Source organism: Ciconia boyciana, chromosome 2 (assembly GCF_034638445.1).
Source record: "Ciconia boyciana chromosome 2, ASM3463844v1, whole genome shotgun sequence".
Classification (NCBI taxonomy): Eukaryota; Metazoa; Chordata; class Aves; order Ciconiiformes; family Ciconiidae; genus Ciconia; species Ciconia boyciana.
In genome coordinates, this window is record NC_132935.1 from 152,940,022 (window position 1) to 152,960,257 (window position 20,236).

Consider the following 20,236-nt stretch of genomic DNA (forward strand, 5'->3'; position numbering starts at 1 on the left):
TTAGAATTCAGCTTAGGACACAGGTAGCGTAAAGTAGTTTTTCTTTTCAAAAACTAAGGATGCTCTCACAGGAATAATGGGCAAAAATACACTGTGTGCTGGAATGCAGCTCAGGCTTCAGCTCAACATCACAGGACTTTGGGCTTGGGATCATTTTAATACTTCTCATACCTGGGAAATTATGAGCTAAGCTGTGAATATGCTAAAATGAAGCATATTAGTCTGGTGTGAGCAACTGAGCTTCACCGGCATAACAGGGTAAACTGGTCAGCTTTATTTGGTACAGAAATTAAAATGTAAATTTGGAATAGCATATATGCATTAATTCAAAAGTTAAAAAAGGCTGTGTTCCCACAGCAACTATAACTTGTATCCTTTGTGTACACACAGCATTTCTAACACTGTACCTGGTGATAACTTCCCTGCCTTAATATACAGTTTATGTGGAAAGACCTAGAGTTAAAGTTGCTCTGGGAGCCATAATTTTGAGTTTCCTGACTTCTGTGTGTGTAAAATCACATTCATAATGCCATCTTACCATGGTTAATGTGCATCACTGAGAGATGTAAATGACCACACAAGGAAATAAAAACAACATTCCTGTCAGAGCTCTGAGTTGCCACTACACTATTAGGAAATAAATAAAAGCTTTTTTCTTGAAAACACTCAGTTGCTAAAATAGATTGTTTCACAGGTCATTCTTTCACTTGTTCTTGTGTTTCAGCCTTGTTCTTTACGAAAGATGGTACTGTATATATAAGCAATGAGAACCTTCAGGACACAGTTTCAAGGGTTTAGCCTCCTAAAGGCACCAAAACAAATAGAGATATTTTTTCAGGAAAGCTTGGTGTCATTTGGATGCTGAGTTCTTTCAAAAAATGTGACCCTGAAGGTCACCAAAATAATTTCTGGGAGCCAAGAGTGGATTTACAGACAGGGAAGATGGTGAACAAGAGGTCTGTGGCCCCAATTAGCACTGTGCAGAGCAGCAATAGCATGCAATAGAAAAGAGACTTCACTACTGTGCTTCTCCTCATTAACAGTACAGCTGCCACCAAGCGCGTGTGCTGAACGCAGCTGAAAATCTGGCTCTGGTTTAGGTGTGTAAAAGGGACTTGAACTGGTTCTGAAAATGGGGCACTGTCTAGGAGTGGTGTGTATTGGAAATTTGGAGTTTTGAGCTGCTTTTGTGAATATGACCCTAAACATTGATGTTGAAGTCAATATTTTTGGGGGTAAAGTTAAGCTTATTGTTTTTCTGTATATTATGAGTTTTGGTCCTCTATTCTCCAGGCATTAAATATATGAATTATTTATCTCCATCAAGCTATAGGGCAGGTGTATGCCAAAACAAAAATCTTACTCCCCTTCTAGCTATTGACTCAGAAAGAGAGTTATCAAAGAGGGACTGTCTATGGGTCTGGCTAATCCTGGACTGTTTGTTTCTCTGGGCTTTCTCTGTGCCCCATACAGCTATCTGTGCTCACCAGCACTGAGCTCCTGGCACAAGCATCCAGCAGGACATGCCTGTGAACAGTCTGAGCTTCTCCTCTCCTTTACCTCCCAAACATGATTTGTGAAAGCAACAGCAACATCATCTGCTGCCCATGTGTATTCTGGTCCTTTCTGAGCCCACAGCCATCTCTTGGGAATGCAGAGCAAAACACTAACCAAAATAAGTCAGGGACTCAGAAGGTCACAGTGCTGTTAAGGCAGTAACATTGTAAATCATACAGCAATTATTATCACATAAAAAAAAAAGGAAGGGACAAAAAAAGGAAGAAAGCTAATGGTTTTAAGAAGGTCGAAACAAACAGCTGATGAAGACTATCACATTACACCCAGAGGAGTCAATCCTCAGATGCAGCTGACCCATTGGACTCATAATGATTTACACCCATTGAATACATGCCCCACCTTGGAATGACAAGGGTAATACAATTTCTCTTTCAAGCATTTTCATGTATTCCCCACATCCCAAAGAATTATGGTGAACTTTTTGATGAAAGCAAAAATCACAGGTTATGAGCTATATAACAATGAATTGTTTCTCACCTCTTTTGAAAACTTCGTAACGGATAGAAAATCCTGCTCCATGTGTCTCATAGTCGGAAACAAATTTAATGAAAAGATATGGTCCCGAAGACACTAAAGGAGGGGGAGCAATTTTTCCACAGTACTTTCCCCATAAGCGTCCTTCAGCATTATCTCCATCAATGACTTCAACATAATCATACCTGGTAGATAAATGGAAGGAAGAAACTTTTAACTTCCAGGAAAGAAGGAGACCTAATTAATTTAGAAACCATAACACAACATAGATAATCAAGAAAAATGCTAGCTTGCTTGGAAAATGCATTATGCTGAAAGATGTAAGCAAAATGAAATAATTAAAATGGACTACATTATGTCTGTAGACATCATCTGGCAACATGGAACTATTAGGAAGAATGGTGTCCATTATGCTTGCAGACAATGTCAGCTAAAGTAACCAATTAACAAAAAAAAAGGAAATCTCATGAGCACAATTCTGTATTATTAAATTGTGTTCCTTTGTCTGTGTAGTGTTGTTATCAATACATAATGCATAGCATTCTTTTCAAACTGTGAAGTTCTGTTATGAATTCAAAAATGTCTTTTTGGCTGGAGCTCTTTATGAACAATACTTTGATTTCCATATGCTGTCCTCCAAACATATGTCCACAGAATAATAAATAAATCCCTAAACATTAGATTTTGTTCAAAACTCCACCATGTTTCAGATCAGTGGTAGAAAAATCTGTTATTTTCCTTGTTAGCTGGACAAATAGTTTGGAGCAAATCACAAAATCCACACGTCAGTCACAGCACTTGTTTTTTCTCAGACAAAACTTGTTTCATTACAGATCATCTTCGCTTAGGTATTTGAATCAAGAAGTGCACGTTAAAATATTCATACTTGTACAGCATGTGATTACTGAACAGGCTGGGCTAAATCCTCCCCTTGTTACTTGCTTGATTCCTTGAGGAATCAAGAAATTCCAAGAGGACTTGATAAGAAAAGGTATATAATATGCAATAATGATTGGTGGTAAAAGTTTGCCCGGGAGCAACAGTCACGTTAGGGTTCCTCAGCCCTGTCACCAGAGATGCCAATGTGTAGGGCTTGGTCTGACAGATGTGGCTTCAGCGGGCTGAGGGAGCCCAGCAGCTTGGTGCACTGAGCCAGCCCAGAGAATACAAATGAGAATGAGAGTCACAGAGAGGTAGAAGCTGCAGGTGCGGAGACAGGTCTGGTTTTAAGTTTTATTAGCAGATGATTTCACTCAACGCCGGACAGGAAGGAGGAGCAGACACAATCTGTAGAATCAGTTTAATCTTTTCCTAAAAGGTGGTGGCATTTGGAGCCTGGGTTGAGCTCTGGGCCTCTTTCGGACTGCGGCGAAAGGCTTTTCTCTACCCCCGCGCCTTTGTGTCTCAGCCGTGCTGCCGTTTTATTTAACAAGTTGCTGTTAGCCGGACAATCTCATTTACTTTTCATTATCCTACTACAACTGACATTAAAATGTTGCCATTAATTTGTTTAGACCTTTATTCTACTGTTATGTTCACTGAAATGTTCCGAGCATATTAATATACAAGGAAGAGCTAAAAATGACAGGACAATAAAGTGTGTCTGACATTTTTAAAGAGATCAAAGGAAAAAAATGTCTTCATGATGACCAATGTCATTTTTAACAACTCTGCTCCAAACTGTTCAGGGCACATTACTTATGTTTACATGAAGCCCCGTGAGACAACTGCAAAGATGATATCACTAGTTAAAGTGGACAGCTTAAGGCTCCTTAAATTGAAAATGACATTACCTCATCAGTTAAATTTGTGTGCCAGCTTTGGTGTATATCAAGTGGAAAATAAAGCTGACACTGATGGAACTGTAAGCATTAACATATGTGAAATATTGTGTTAACTGCATTTCCTCTTATGTATTTGATTTTTCTAGTAGCAATTGCTCAGCTAGTTAGCTTCACTGTCCCATTTCAGATTGGTGGAAATACAAAGTGGAAATGTTCATTTCTGAGATAATTTTACAGATACTTTAAGTAGCCTGCATTTTTTTTAAATTAGACTTCTGTTCTTTCTATAATTTCTTTATGATATATGTAAAACGGGATTTGAAAGTCGGGAGGAGAGTTGTAAAAAGATCTCAGAATTGTTTTTCTTTGGGTTTTGGTTTTTTTTTTTCTTTAGAAATATCCTTAAGAATACCAGCTCTAGGTTCCCTGCAAAACCTATTGGAAGTACTCAGGAACGCAGGCTGCTAGTTTTTATACATTAGGGAAAAAATGAATGTTGAGAATTTTTAACAAGACAACCTTTCTCCGAATAATTAACTGCTTGTTAGAGAGAAAGAGTAACCACATAAAATCACAGCGTCTGAATGACAGTCTTTGCTCTTCTTTCCATGATGACATTATTTCACCAGTTTCCCAGGCACCATTCATTGCTCAAGCCTCAACAGTAGATAATTTTTCAAATGAATATCAAGAAGAACCCTATTTCTGAATTATTTAATGATATGAAAAATTTTACCTAAAAATGCTAAGCAAATTTTTACATGCTTTTTTACTTCATGTAATAAGAAAATAAGAATATAAATAAGAAAAAAAAACCCCAAAGGTTTGAATTCAGTATTTTTAGTCTGCTACACCTTAAAATTAAACAACCTTCTATAGTCTTACTAAGCCTTTCATATACAGCCAAAAAAATAATTAACCTGTAAGTACCAATCCTGCTACTATATGAAGAAAGTTCAGCAAAAAATATTCAAATTAAATTCTATCACTCTCCTAGGTTTCCTCCTTTATAGCGGTAGCCTGCCCACACCTTTCCATTGTCCCTTATAGCGACAGAATTGTAATTTATGGTGCTCTTTCTGGCTGCTGTGCAATTGTAAATGACACAATTTGGTTACTAAAAGGCTGTCTTCTAATGGATTTTGCAAGTTACAGGTCATGCAGCCCTGTGGAAGACTGGAGGATTTTTCAATTTTTTTCTTTTGCTTTGAAAAATTACTGACAGACAGAAAAGAAGTTTAGCTGTAAGACAATAGGTATGAAGTATGATTTGAAAAGGGGAAACTTTAGAGATCAGCCCTACAACCTTCATATTCTAAGGATCATGCCTTTCACTTGGCAGCGAACAAATGGACTTGGATGCTCCCACACTGGCAGCAACATCTGATATCTGGGTTGCTCTAAGTGAGTATCTATATTATTTTTTTCTTAGGGAAATGAAATTACTCTGGATTTTACTAGTTTATACTTGGAAACCAATGTCCTGCTGTCATTTTTGCACTTTTCAAAATCCTACCAGAGACCACAGTGTATCACAAACAACTGTTCTTGTAAATAGAAGAAAGTACAGTCACAACTTGAAAATGGAGCTGCTGCCAAGGAAGCTCAGAAAGCAGCTTGCATCTCCCTCTGGACTTGGGAGCAGTTCTTCTCCATAAGTTTGTCAGGAGAAGATGTTGTGCCAGGGATGCAGTTGGCACATTGGCATCCCTGTGAGGAGACTGAATGTGTCACCTCCGCAGCGCCCAGACAGTCTTGGCGCGCAGCCCAGAATACTGAGTTTGCAAATTTGCATTTCCCACTTGGCAATTCTTCGCTCAGTTACTGCTGCCAATGGTGTGGCAAATATTTCTTGTAATGTTATAGTCCTTTAGGGTTTATGGCACAGCGATGTAAATATAAACATGGCGCTAACCATTGAGTGTAGTTTCAGGTGAAAGACTAGAGCACGAGTTCATGTGCGAAAATAGGAGATGCCTGCCCAGAAGAAGGGGTAATCAGCAGACACATTCATGGAGCCACTATGCTACGATGCAAAAAGCATTCCCTTTTTGCTTGTCTGGGTCTTCCTGGATATCCCATGTTTGTTTGCTTTCTGTTTGCACCCTCTGTGGTGTGCAAGGACCATGCGTGGCTCTTGGGTGAGAGCCTGCTGAAACGCACTGCAGAGCTAGCACGCTCCCCCGCTCCGCCCAGCCGCTGCCTGAACATGCCGTTACTAGATGGTCCTAATTTTATGGTTCAGTAAAACAATGTCTGGGACAGATTCCCATTGGAAAGATGAGGGAATCTAGAATTCCTCTACAAATTCTTGAAGGAATTGCAAAAAACTTGCTCTTTTTTTTGGAAAGTGTAAGTTACGTGTTTGAGGAAAAGGCCAAGCAATACCTATAAAATGAGCACTGGGCAATGAAAAACATAAACAGCTGCAGAATACAGATTTTGCTGAATTTTCTATTGCCAGTCTCTAGTAGGTGATAACAGTGCTTACGTCTGGTTTCAGTTCTGAACATACTGGCGACCCCTGAAGTGCACCATAGCACCTCGTACTGCAGGGAGTGAAGTGAAAGTGCTGGGAAGCCCTGCCTGCTGCTGAAGCCAGCCACTCTGCCAAGCTACGCTCCGCTTCTACACGTTTTCCTCTTATTAGGGCAGCGAGATCTTACGCCTTTTGCCTAAAAGAATTCCTTCCCAAGACATATGCAGAACTCAGCTGAAATCTAAATATCTGCCATTTTACCCTATGAAACAACCAGTGATGTGTATACAACTATACTCGACATCTGAATATGCCATATTTTTCTGCAGCCTACTATGATATACATCTATAGGGTGGTCGTGAGTATTTTGGTTATTCACCTGTTAGAATTAAAAGATTTGCCACCTCTCTGTTTCTTTTATCACTCTGGTTCCACTTCCACCAAGCTGCTAAATCTCTCCCTGACATGAGTTATCCACCCAGGTCAGACTATCTTTGGTTCTGAGAATTTGCTTCTTAGTATGTATCTTTCTTTTGCCTTTATTTTATAAAGATTTTTTTTTAATTCCTCGCAAGGCTCCATTTTAGCTGAACAGAAGGCATTGCAAGAGGAAATCTAAATAAAGAGTTTCGAGTTGTTCTGCACCATGGATTTGTGCCCCATTAGTGACTGAGGGTTAGCAGTGTGGGATTTACTGCCGTGCTTGTGGCACAAGGCGATCTGTATCCTGGAGCTAAAAGTTTAAGAACTGCAGGCACTCGAGGGACACCAACCTTAATCCCAGTTTATTAGCAACAAGAAAAAGAAGTACATGCTGTTAAAAATAAAAAAATGAAGCACAGCCCCAAACGGGCTGTTTTTCTGCCTGTAACCTCAGCGTCTGTCGGGCTGCTCTCCACCCGAGCCTCCGTGCAGCCTGACTGCTCTCCGGGCCTCCTGTGCCCCACGCCGGCAAGGCGACCTGTCTAGCGGGTGCTGAAGGGGCAGCCCCTCCTGTGGAGACGGGCCAGCCTGTCCCGGCAGCTCAGCGCAGGTGTCCACACGGAGGGGATATAACTGCTCACGCATGGGCCTCAAAACACGCCTCGACGGAGGCGAAAGCAGCACGTGGCCCTTGGAGGACCCCGGGTGACTGCTGCGTCTGCAGCCAGCCACCAGGCCTAGGCAGGGCACGGGTACCCCCTGAGCACCGGGACGCACGGGAACTGCAGGGAACCGCGGGGCTTTTGTGCTTTTTTAGCCCCTTCCCAGTGTGCTTGGTGCCATGGGGTCCTGCGTGGCGCATTGCTGCCTGGCTGCTCGCTCCCATCACACACCGCAGTCTTCTCAATGGAGAAGTCTTTCTCCATCCTGCCAAGTCAACTGTTGGTGTGGACATGTCTTTGACAGCATGAGTGAAATGACCTTTTTTTTAATTCCTTCTTTCTTTCTTTCTCTCTTTCCTAAACCTATTAAAAAGCCCAACAGATCATTTCTCCGAGCGTGGACGTGCAAACAGTTGAATTAGCTCCAGCCAGGCAGTGCAAACTCCGTGAGAAAGGGGGAGGCGGGAGCCAGTGCCCATGGCAGGAGGCTTTTAAACTGGTTTTACTTGTACTGGATTCATGGTGTGGATGAAGCCCCCTAAGGGAGACAACACATCATCTGAATCCCGCAGTTCTCTCAAGTGCTGGATATTCAAATACGCAATTTGTAATCGATTAACGATTTGTAATTTACTGAAATCCCTGTCAGTTTGGGGGGCCTTTGTTTCCATTGGTCTTTTGTGAGCTGGTGTTTTTATGGTCTTCACCCAGGGCCAAAATTCACTGAAGTTACTCATACAAAGGTCCTGTCAGCCTAAGAGATTTCTGGGAATAAGGCCATTGGGATTTGGCCACTGTTCAGTAATTTACTAATGCCATTAACTGACACTGGGTCTCCATTAAGAATGAACTAGTGAGGGTCTATTTTAGTACAAGACAATGTTGTCCTGAAAAAGAGAAAAGATGTAACAAAGACATCGATGAAGATCTACAGTTACTCACTGTAACAGTTTGATTGCAACTAATGTTAGCAACAGTTTTGTTATTACACTGGTTTCTGGAATCATCTAATGCTTTGCGATTTGCCCTTTCATTTTAAAATTAAGCTTTTAATTCTCTGCTGAACAGAGGAATTTGAAATATAATGTACCTTAACCAATAAAAGTTCAAAACCCAGAAGTAATAAAAATAATCACTACTATTTTAAAATCTGATTATCCTTCATCTTATCACATGCTTCTGCTTGTTTGGCTCATGCCTTTTAAATACCTGGGACTGGCAGAACTGAAGATCTGAACTAAATAAGCAAGATTATATCTGCACTTTTATCTATACAGCTCTACTGAGAACAGTAGACAGATATTTAGCTGCTGCAAATGAGATTAGCCCCTTTATGTCAATGGATCTGAGCCAGTTTACACTGATATATGGCTAAAGAGGGTGCAAGTGGTGACAGCATATTTTACCTTGTATTTACTTAGTTCTATTCTATTTACACCAAATAAAACCTGGAAAATTCTTCAACAGGAATGTCAACACCAGGATTCACTCCGGGAATGAATGTAACGATGTCATGCAGAAAATTAAGAAGAATCAGAGGTTGTGGACCAGGTTTTGCCATTTTAGTATTGCAATGGCCTACGGGAAGTAAAAGCAAAATTCATCTGCTAAGGTCTTCAGCATATCTATCTGCAAAAAGCATTTTACCAATGAAAAGATCCGATCTTGAAGTTAGGGCAAACTCCACTGATTTCACTGCTTGCCACATACTGTAATAAATTATAATATAATGATCCCAGTACATCAAAATGAAAACCTCTTCTGGGAAGAAACATTCAATTTTAAACCTTTTCAGTGAGAAACTTCAGTTCATAACTTTCTGGCATAGAAAAATGCTCTCTTTTCATGGAAAAAGATTTCTGTCTGTCAAATAAGACAAATTTACAAATCCATGACTTCCACTTTAAGTGGGGGAAAAAGAAACACTTAGCAGTTTAAAGACTTCAGAGACGAAGGAGCTTTCTCGTGTCAAACTGGTGAAGTTTAGTATTTATAGGAAATTCACATGCCTCTAATTACTCTAAATTCAGTTCCCAAGTAAAATATGCCATCTGGAAGATATTAGAGTCATTTACAACTTGTTCACCTCCCTATTTCACTGCAAAATCTTACCTCTTGCCAACTTTCCAGTGTTCTTCACAAAATAAAATGCAGTCTAATTTTTACTGGTTGTTTCATAGCTACTTTATCTACATTGAGCCAGCTAAGGCCTTAAGAAACTGGGGAAAAAAAAAAAAATTAAAAGTAATTTTCATATTACTCACTATATCTCAAGCTTTATATTCTTTCATATGGACATTTCAGGTGCGAGGGTTATGCCTTGGCTTAGTTTGGTATTTAGCCACTAATTTGACACGATTAGATTTGGAAAGATATTCTAGGTGATAAAAGGGAGAAAAAAGATGGCACAAGCAGTTATCTTGCATAAGAGTAGGCCCTTGTAAGCCAAAAAAAATTATTTCCAAAAACTCAATTATACAGTTTTGTTTTTGTTTTTATGACCTCCCAAGAGACGCTCATCAATCAGAAAACTTCTCGTTAGTTGAGCAACTTCATCCAAGTATGCCAATCTGTTTATAAGTGAAGCTTTGCAACATTCCTCTGAGGTAAAGTTGTCATTCTCATTTTACATATGTGGAGACAGAAGAGAGAGACTGAGTGCCAACAGTCTCCCAGAAATTTTGCAAACAGCAAGGAACAAAGCCTAGATAGCCAGATACCATGTTTTAAATGTAAGACCCCAGTCTAGCTCCTCCTGAAATAATGGAACAATTCCTAACGGCTTCTGTGGGTTTCGAATAAAGCTTCTTAACAGAGGCTCGTAACTTGGAAGTTTTGTTAAGCCATAGAATGACTGGAAGAAGGGGCTGCAAAGTCTCACACAGTCTCACAAATACATTTGTGTGATTTCTGTAGGAGAGCTAGACTAACTTACTTGCATACAGAGACTCATGCGTGTATATACACACACTGCTGCAAGGAGTCAAGCACTATCTGTACACCTCTATATCCATTAAACATTGTTTTCATGTGCCTAACTAGTTTTATGATTTGTGGTTGGATTAGTGCTGTTAGCATGTACTGCTGAATTCACTAAAAAGCCTGCTTAATTGGTAAGTTATAGAAGCTTCAGGTTTGCTTCCTCGAATGCCTAAAGAACAGAGAAAGAGTTGTATCAAATGAAGATCAGAATCGTTTGTGATTTCTTTTTCTTTCCATGAAAGTAGAAAAGGAATGCTTTAAAGTGATGGCAACCTTATAGTACTCCATTTGGGAGTTTTGAACTGCTGATTAATTTGTAATTATCCTGTTGGGATCTATGTGGTATATTAATCATAACCTTAGGAACTTGACTTTTAAAAGTATTAGGTAGATGTTAGCTTTTCACAGAAACTGTGAAAGTTCAGAACATAAAATAAGTTCCACGCTTTTGAAACTGAAATATTTGTCCCTTGTGGGCTGTCTACAACCTCTCTGAGCAACACCCATAATTAATGAAACTAAAAGAGGCTAAAGGAGAAAGGAAATTGCAGACATACGTATCAGCTTTAGAACACAAGTTATGGCAATTTTCTTCCATGGCAACCATGTCCTGAAGCTCTGCAAATGCAGTAAAAGGATGGGTATTTTCATTTACTTCCAGTTAGGAACTACATTAAGAGAGTATTAAGGATGCAGCATTAGGCACTTGGAACTCAATATTTTTCAATGTTGCTCCCTTTGTTCTGATTTCTGCACCACATTCCCTTTGGGCAGACCGTTGGCCAAGTGAAAAATCCACTGTGGGATTAGTGTCTTCACATACCTTGTCTGTATTGATATAAATGATTTCTGTGGGTCTTCCTTGCCTGAAAGCGTGACACATGTAAATGAGTGGATTGATTTTTGCTGAGACTGTGTCTAAAACCTGTATACAGCCACATGACTAGGCATATGTACAAACAAGTGGAGTTATTGGAAAAAATATGGCTTTTTTGTTGAAACTTTTGACTTGTCAGTGTTTAATCATGTACACGTATTAGAGCTTTTCCTGTGGTTTTTTAGGGGGAGAAGAGGGGCAGACTCTCTTAAGCTATCACCAAAGAAAAAAGATTTTGAATTACATGAAGGAGACCAAAACTTTCAAGACTTTTCTGGATTGAAAACGGAGTCCTAAAGTGTGTGAAATGTGTGGCATTATTAGCTAAATATTGTCATAATGCTGAGAAGACCTTTGGCAGTCTGTTGAACACTTAAAGATGAAGACCACGTCTCCTGACTTCTTTCATATAATACAAACTTGAAAAGACAAAGTGCCTGGCCATAGCACCTAGAAGCGCTCTCTGGCACAGGAGGCACACAAAGCTGAATAAGAAGCATTTGTTGTAGTTCAGAGATCAACCCACTTACAAAGTCGGCATGTTTCCTGGCGGGCCGTTATCTCAGCACAAAATCATTTGGTTGTGTACATTGCCACTTTAACAAACAACCCTTAAGCAGCATGAGTAATATGCATAGCCGGCAACTTTAAAGAAGCTCTGGCTTTGTAAAATCTAAACGATATTTCACAAGAGCAGTGCAAGGAACATATACTCATGGACGGTGCTTTCAAATTTCAGCCTTCTGATCTTAGAAAGTGTGGTTGAAGAGCTGCCTGCAAAAGTCCCACGGTTCTTCTTCTGTTTTGCAACGGGGACATGTGTATGCATGTATGTGTGCATGTCTCTGTGTGTATATTTTTATCTTCTCTGTACAAAAAAAGACATGAATCATTTTAGCTCTCTCTTTCCAAAGTTCGTTCTCAAGCAGAGGAGCAGCCTGGGAAACTTTCAGCCTGGAAGACGCGCGTTTCAAAACAACTAAAGCAAATGAGAACAGGGAAGCTGAGTGGAAACCTCTATGCAAATTTAACTATAGTAATTGCTACCAATCCTTCTCTATGAATTTGTTGTCCAATTTCATACAGACATTATGAATAAAACTTCTATTGATAACTTAGTGTGTTTCCTTATAGGTGTAGTTGGGTTTTGCACACACCAGTGTGTCAATCCAGTTAGCACAGACCTCCCCATGAGTTTCTGCTCTTGAAATCTACATTAGGAAATTCAATAGCATCCTCAGCATCATTTTCTTATAAAGTACGTGAATACTTAAAATTTACTGCAAACAGATCACTATTTCTCTTAAACTCAGTTTAGTACAGAGTTACAGTACATTGTTTTTGTAATAGAGCTCACAGTTAAACTGTACCAATTTGAAACATCAGTATATAAAAGTTGGTCCCATTGAGCAACTTTATTACCATTTTATTGTGTGTATCATTGAAATAAAAAGCATATATAACTTCAACAAATGTATTTCTATTATGATAAAATATACCATAGATGTTTAAAGCTCCTAAGCCTGAAGTTAGTTCATTTGTATCCTGTATCACAGAGAATGTCACAGTTTTTATGAGTTTTGTGACCTTATGATTTATATGGGTCTTGAGAAATAACTATGTGTTTAGAATGGAGGAAAACAGTGGCCAATAAACATTCCCAGTAGCCTAAAAACAGGAACAGCTTGTTAGCTGAGGTCAGCCATATGACCCAGCGCCTAGTGAAACTGCATTGTTATAGCTGGAGCATGGGGCAAACCAGCCATACAAAAAAAACCCACCCCAGTGATCCACCTCTCATAAAAATGTCTTTCTTAGAGAGCGAGGCATGTGATAATGACTTACAGGAAGGAAAATGTGCACAGCAGATCAGCATCATCCCTGGTACAAATTTACAGAGTTTAGTGGGGTTGCATCAGAGGTTCATCGGCCTACGCTATTTTAAAATGGAAAACTAAGTTGAAAACCTGCCAGAATCCACAAGTGTCTGCTAAAGAATTTTGCATAGTTTTCTTCTGGTACTAAATACTTACTTGTGAAAGCAAGCAGGGTAATGAACATACACACAACACAAACACATACACAGCGCGTGGGCTTCAGTAATTGGGACCATACTGCATACATGCGTGCCAGCTCAAATCCCCAGCGGGAGCTGCACAAATGTCAAGGAAGTATTCATTAGATGGGACCGCGTTTGTCTTCTTTCCACTTCCTTTTCCTCCCTCATCAGTGCAACTTCTTGAGACATACTCTCTTAAATCTGCTGAGCATTTGGACCTATACTCAGTGAAGGCTAAACCTTGTTTGGAGCCGCAAGGCTGTGAGATGACCCCTGTCTTTGGAATCTGGGCAGTGCAAAACCTAAGTCGGGACTAACACCTTCACACAGAAGTTGCTGCTTTTGAGGTCAGCAGTAATGTTCTCCTAGAACCGCTCTCTCCCATCTGTGTCCTGGCTGCTTCAACAGCTGTGATCCAGAAAAACACAGCCTTCAGGAAAGGGCTGTTACTGGGTCCGAGAAAGCATGGGATAATGATGTTGATTTGTCTTCTGCATTTCACAGGTCAGGGTTCTGTCCTCGCTTTCTGCTCAGGGAAACGGACAGTGTGACATGGAGCTATAATATGTATTACCTGAAATATCAAGGGGACCTGTAGTAGCTATGAATTACGAACATAAATGGTGTTGCAACTTCTTTCCTTTTGTTACCCATAAGAGAGTGGTGCTCCAAGTCTTCATTAATCAATTACAATAAATAAGCCTTGAAAGGCAATAAACCATTACACAGCTGATGAAAACACCTACTCTGCAATTAAATGGATAAAATCCTGATTCGATGGCTTTTGTTTTGTTTACACTTCTAGTCAGGTATCTATTAATGCTTCTACTTTTGTTTGTCTACTTAGTAGTGATAAGCATACAAGAGCAATCTGTGTAAGACTCTGTGGTATTAAGCATTGATTCTTTCCTCTCCTTCACTCACGGCAAGCAGCACGCTAACCCAGACAGACAAGCTGTGAAATATATTTGGGCTGGACTCTCTTGTACGTGCAGAGAATCTGAGCAAGATAACACCGTGCTTTCCTTTGCGGTTTAATAATGCAAAAGACAGGCTTTCGCACACCAGGGAGAACAAGGTTTGTTTGCCTTATGCATTCTTAAAGGTATAAATTGCCTAAAACAGTAGTAGGAAGTCTGGGAAGGAAATGAGATAATGCCCCATCCCTTTCCTCACTTCGAGCCCCCTGAGCTGGCTCATAGAGATGTCTGGCTTGCACAGAAGGAATCAGAGACTCCTTTTGGCAGCGTAGTCTGCATCCTCCTGTTGCAAACCCTCCCCGTGCTGTGCCTGAGGTGGTGCAGCTCCCGGGGTGCTCGGCAGGTCGCAAGGTGCATTTCTGGAGCCGTCCTCCCTCCACCAGCAGTACAGCCAAGTGCTGCCAGCTGGTAGCATGCTAATGAAAGGGAAACCCCCAGTTTTGCTCTCTCGGAGCTAAGACACCCAAAGAACCAACGTCACACCCAGCTTTGCGCCAGATGATACACGCACTGTGTTCATCCCCCGCTCTCAGTAAAACAGTTGGTACCTGGCAGGGGGAGGAACTGTAGTGGGGGGAGCCTCAAACTTTTTGTCAAAAGCACTTGTTTGTCTCAAACTGAAACATTATTTTCATAACTTTTAAATACAAACCCTTCCTGTTTGAACAGCTCACGTGTTTCATGCCATTGCGCCCAGGTGTCAGCGCCCAGTCCCCTTTAAAATTTTACAAGGTAACATAACCTCATTTTGTTACATTGTAAACATTTCCAAGATACAGGATCCTGCTTTTTATTACAGGGGTGAAATGGTAATAATCTCCCCTCTTTCCTGAAACATGCAGAAAAACCCTTTAACAAATTAAACGTGCACATTCCTCATTAGCTTTAACCTGAGTTTGGTCTCGCAGGCGCTGTAAAGCCAGTCCTTCTTTCTCTCTCTCTGAGCAAAGGGATGTTAAGAGACTAACAGACTATTGGAGAGGCAAAATCCTGCCTGACTCACAGTACCAACACGTGTTGAGATGAACAGATTCCTGAAACAGCTCCAGTGAATTGAATTTTCACATATTTGGCATGTAACAGCCCGTATTTCAGCTTTTCCTCAATTACTGCACATTTCTCCTCAAACAGATACCATGCAGTGTCCTCTGCCCTGGCATGAGTGCCACATGCCTAGTGTGGGAACCACACCAGCCAGACAACTTTGAGAAATATTTCAAACCTTTGTCCCTTCCCCCATGAAAATTCCACATGGGAATTCACAAAAATCAGAACTAGCAGAGGGATAAGAGAGGCACTGATGAAGGACAGTCTTTTTTTTTCCCATAGGGATAAGGATCATGGAAGACCCTCTCATGCTGGCAACAAAAGGATGTATCAGCTGGAAAGAACCTGAGCAAGGTTTCTACGCAGCATTATGCTCTGGGAAAATAACAGTATTGCTCGTTAATGGTGCTGCTCAGAGCAGTGATAAACTCTACCAAAAATTGCTGTTCTTGCATTTGGAGATGTGATTACAACACAGGGATGCATATCTGAAGTACTTTTTTTTAACTGGCTGAGGTACTAATAATGTCATAGACTCTGTTCGGTGCTGAACGTTCCCACCAGGGACAATAAAACCTATGCCACCACAGCTTTGCCACTAACTGGGTAAGGATTTGGCACTGTTATGGATGCCACAGTCATGTCTTTGACTGCAGCGTGGATGCAGATGTCCAACATGTGGCAGGTTGGAAGTTGGGAGTCATTCTGCTTTTGTGAGAGCCACCGGCGAGGAAAGCAGGAGTGTTGGAAGGGAATCGGGCAGGACTGCCGTGCTGCCCAGGGGTTGCCTGTTTAGTCAGCTGTAAACTTTCCATGTCATTACAGCTCTGTACTGCTCACACAGTAGCTAACAGGGCCATAAAGTCAGGAGATGAGAGAGAGAGTTGAGATTTCATGCCTCAAATGCAAGCAAATGTGAACGTAGATGGCCCTCAGTACGATGGGGCTTAGGTTGTTTAGGGAGATGGGAGATGATGGGAGAAAGTGGGCAGAGACTGGACTGGAAGGCTGAAAGCACAGGCCCTGCTCTTGCGCAATCGCTATTCAGTGAAGCCAAGTGCCAGCTAACTTCCCTGTGCCTCAGTTTCTTTGTCTGGAAAATCAGTATTGATATTTCCCTGAAAGAGTTTGAAGGCATTGGATAAACTGAGATGGCTACAATACTAGTGCCACTGTCATTAATTTTGTGATTTAATACATCTTTTGTAAATAGATATATTTAGTTGACAGCTCTGCATTCTTGCTCCTAACCCTTTTAGCTTTGATTTAAAATTTTCACCTTTGCAGATGGACAATGAATGAGATGGACAAAGAGACTTAAAATACTATGTATTTTTTGTGAGCCTCCATTTCAAAACGTTCACAGTGAAATATGGCATTTTGCTACTCTTGCCACTACATCGCACCTCGTTCTACTAAGCACATTATAACAAGCAATAACATTTCTTTATAACCCAGAAATACTCACGGATGTAGTCTTGTCTAGATGTGCAGGGATTTACACAATTAATACTCAAAAGTATTAATAAGCCTTCTGCATAAATCCTTAGGTGTGGAAAGAGGCTACTGTGTATCCATAAGCTCCTTAAGATGACTACTTACAAGGAGTCTGAAGAACAAAGGGTTTGGGGGAGAGCCTGTTTTTAAGCAGAAAATTATCATCTGACATCTGAGGGACCCAGAATTATTCTGAATTACCCTGTGCTGAGCATCCTGCTGCTCTGGAGAACTGGTTATCTGAGGGAGACACTCTGTTGTGTCGTGGCAGGGTGCCCCAGCAGGTCATCCACGCTTGTTTCGCTCTTGACAAAACATATTGGGCAAATGGATTCAAAGGATTTCTTCTTTGAAGAGGGGTATTTCCTGTACCTGAGCTCAGGTGTGAGAGGTTGGCCACCTTTCCCCCAGATTTTTAAATGATGATGGTGATTATACTTCAGTCAGTAAAACAGAATAGGAAACAAGGAGATGTGCTACCTCCTTCATAATCCTGGCAGTATTTTCTATTCGAATCTCAGCTGATCATGCTTTTTCACTCTTTGATAATCAGCATACAATCCAGTAATTGTACTGTGGGGTGGAGTCTTTTCACATAAAGTTATGGCAAAAAACCTCTCGTTGCATAAAAGCCTTAGCCAAATTGTATACAGGATAGATTACATACACACCATGAAGCTGTCAAAACATTGTGATTTGATTAATGAGGCTGTTAATTTTCAGACTTGTCTCCCATACAGATCTCGAGCCTCTTCAGTCACATCAAGACTTGTGAGGTTAACGATATTCCCTGCCAGCCTTAGCATGAGCCTGTCACGTTATAAATGACTCTCCCTCTGTTTGCCGTGGAGGAACTGTCTCAGATACCTGGGGCAACACGAGAGGAAGCGAGCATATTAGCAAACACTTCACTATAGTAAGTCATTCTGAATGTGAAATGTCTTTCATCCAGTATGACCAGGGCCCTTTACACCCAGAACTTAAGCTTGCTCCTCTCCAACATGCATTTTGTCTCCTGACGCTTTTAATCCTTAAGGATGCAAGTCACTTCAATTTTGCAGTCCCCTGCCCATCTACCTTAAGCCAACACACTTTGTGAGAAGAAAATCAGAGAGTTGCTATAAGGTAAGTGTAAATGGTTTCATATGAATTGAATCCTAAAAATAGCCAATCCTGTTTTCCTTAATCTGCAATATCTGTGTTATTCTGTAAAAGAATCCCAAAGGCATTAACGTAAGTAAGGAAGACAGAATGATGCAGAGATCTTGTTTTCCCCCATTTCAGCCCACCCTTCATACACACAGACATACAGACATGCAAATCCATGATTAGGAGGCATGGTGAAAACTGCTTTTAAGTGTGATCGTTAATCATGTGTATATTGATGACCCTTTATTTGTATTTCTTTCATTTTAAGCACATCAGTCTTGGGTAATTGGTGCTTTATTAAATCAGTACTAGCCACTACTCATGATTTAGAAACATGAATTACTCAGTAAGCTAGAGAAGTTTAATATGCAGCCAGTCTCATATTCAGGCCATATGCTTCACCTTACAAAATCCGAGATAAAAACAACAGCATCAAGAATTGATACATAGATGACATATTTTAAGAATTAGACTGTACAGCCCTGCTTTTGCTGACGTCAGTGAGACCAGTCATGTGCACAAGGATTTCGCAGCATAGAGGTTGCACATAGAGCTTGGGAGAAAGGTTTTACTGTTCTGCAGTATGACATAAGGTTGGGACAGTATCTATCTTTCTGCAATAAAGCCAACACAAATAACAAGAAAAAAATATCTTCTTATATGGTTTTAATGATTTCAATTGTTGGAAATGCAAAAAACCTTTTAGCATATGTATGTGAATTAGAAATGCGCAATTCTTGAAGTTGAATCACTTAAAAGAATTACAGATAAGCCTTCTTATATTCCCTAAGTGCTTATCAGCCTCAACGAAGGCAGGTTTCTGGTTTTTCATCAAATTAGTTTTATTTCAGTCAATACTGGTTAAGAACCTGTTACAAATCCTCCAGCTTCTACATGATTCAAATACCTTTGATTATTACATTGTTTTACAAAAATGTGTTTTCAAATGTTGTCCAAAGTGATGCTGGAAAGCAGAAATACAATTTCTACATGCAATTTGCACCAGCCTGTCAAAAACAGCATAAAAGGGAGAGAAGAAAACAGGCTACGTGATATGTTTTGCTATTGTTAAAAACAAGAGGGCATCTCACCTAATAATTTAAATAAGATCCTGTTGCCTGACATTTTTAAAGCCTTTTGATCTCTTTCTTCTGGTTCCCCGGGTTGTGGCTCTGTAGGGTGCAGTAGATGGAAAGCTATGGATTAAATTTCGTGTTGCCTATGCTCCCCTTTACTTTGCCAAAACCCCTGTTAGTGGGCAAAATGAATGTTTGCTTTTATGAAGCACTGCTCCACTGGAGATGGTGGAGAACAACCTTTACTAAAGCTTTTTAGACACGGGCCAATCTATAAAACTGCCAAGTTCAAATTTTCTGTTATTATCAAGGCAATAATTCTTTGGGCCTTTGTTAAGATGATTTACCCATTTTGTTGGCACAAATTAGGGACTGAGATTTAACCTCCTGTAATCTGATTTTGAAAATGAATTTAACACACACTGCACCCCCAAAATAATGCAGAGGTGATGCATTTGTTTTGCAATTTGCAGCACTCGGATATAATGCTAGGAAATGACAAATTTTATCTTTCCAGAGCAAAGACAGAAAGAAAGATATGTTATTATCGCTGGTTCAGTGCAAGCGGATAAGCCTGAACAATCTGAAGATAAAAACCTTAGCAGAATATTTAGAACTTCAGCCACACATCCAGCTTATGCATTTTCTCACTGAATGCAATGTTAACACATTCATTAACTTTGACAGAGGAAGAGATCGGTTAAAAACTTAGAAATATTAAACCATAACAAGAAATTTGCGAAAATAAATATGAAACAGGCATAAGAAATCACAGAGATTGGAGCAGACTTTTTCACTCTTGCAACCCAATTAGTTTTGAAAGAATTCTATGAAGCATTACTCTGGCCCCTTAAATTTCCAGCGGGTCAGATTCAGCGTAGGAGACTGTAAACTGCTTTGTGGCGAACAGCTCCAAGTATTTGCATTCAATTTACATTTAGAATCTGCAACACAAGCTGAGAAGAGGCTGGAAAAGTCCTTTCCGAGAGCTCCATTTTAGCTGTAGGTAGGCATTACTGCCCAGCGTGGCGGTGAGATTCGCGGGCTCCTTCGCTTTGGCAGAGCTGTCTAGCGGAGCCTGGTGCCCCTCCCCCTCCAGAGAGAAACGCTTATTAATTATTCTCCAAACCAGCTCTGATAGAAAAGTGTCACTTCTAGCCATGACTGT

General features: G+C 40.4%; 1 protein-coding gene across 4 annotated transcripts in view; it reads right to left on the reverse strand.

The window, feature by feature from the left end:
* Positions 1-20,236, reverse strand: part of NRP1 (neuropilin 1) — a 116,104-nt gene that overhangs the window by 66,975 nt on the left and 28,893 nt on the right. For all 4 annotated transcript variants that reach the window (XM_072854604.1, XM_072854605.1, XM_072854603.1 and 1 more), the window contains exon 4: positions 2,056-2,237. In XM_072854604.1, coding sequence (XP_072710705.1) covers positions 2,056-2,237 — 182 coding nt within the window. The remainder of the gene's footprint in view (positions 1-2,055; positions 2,238-20,236) is intronic.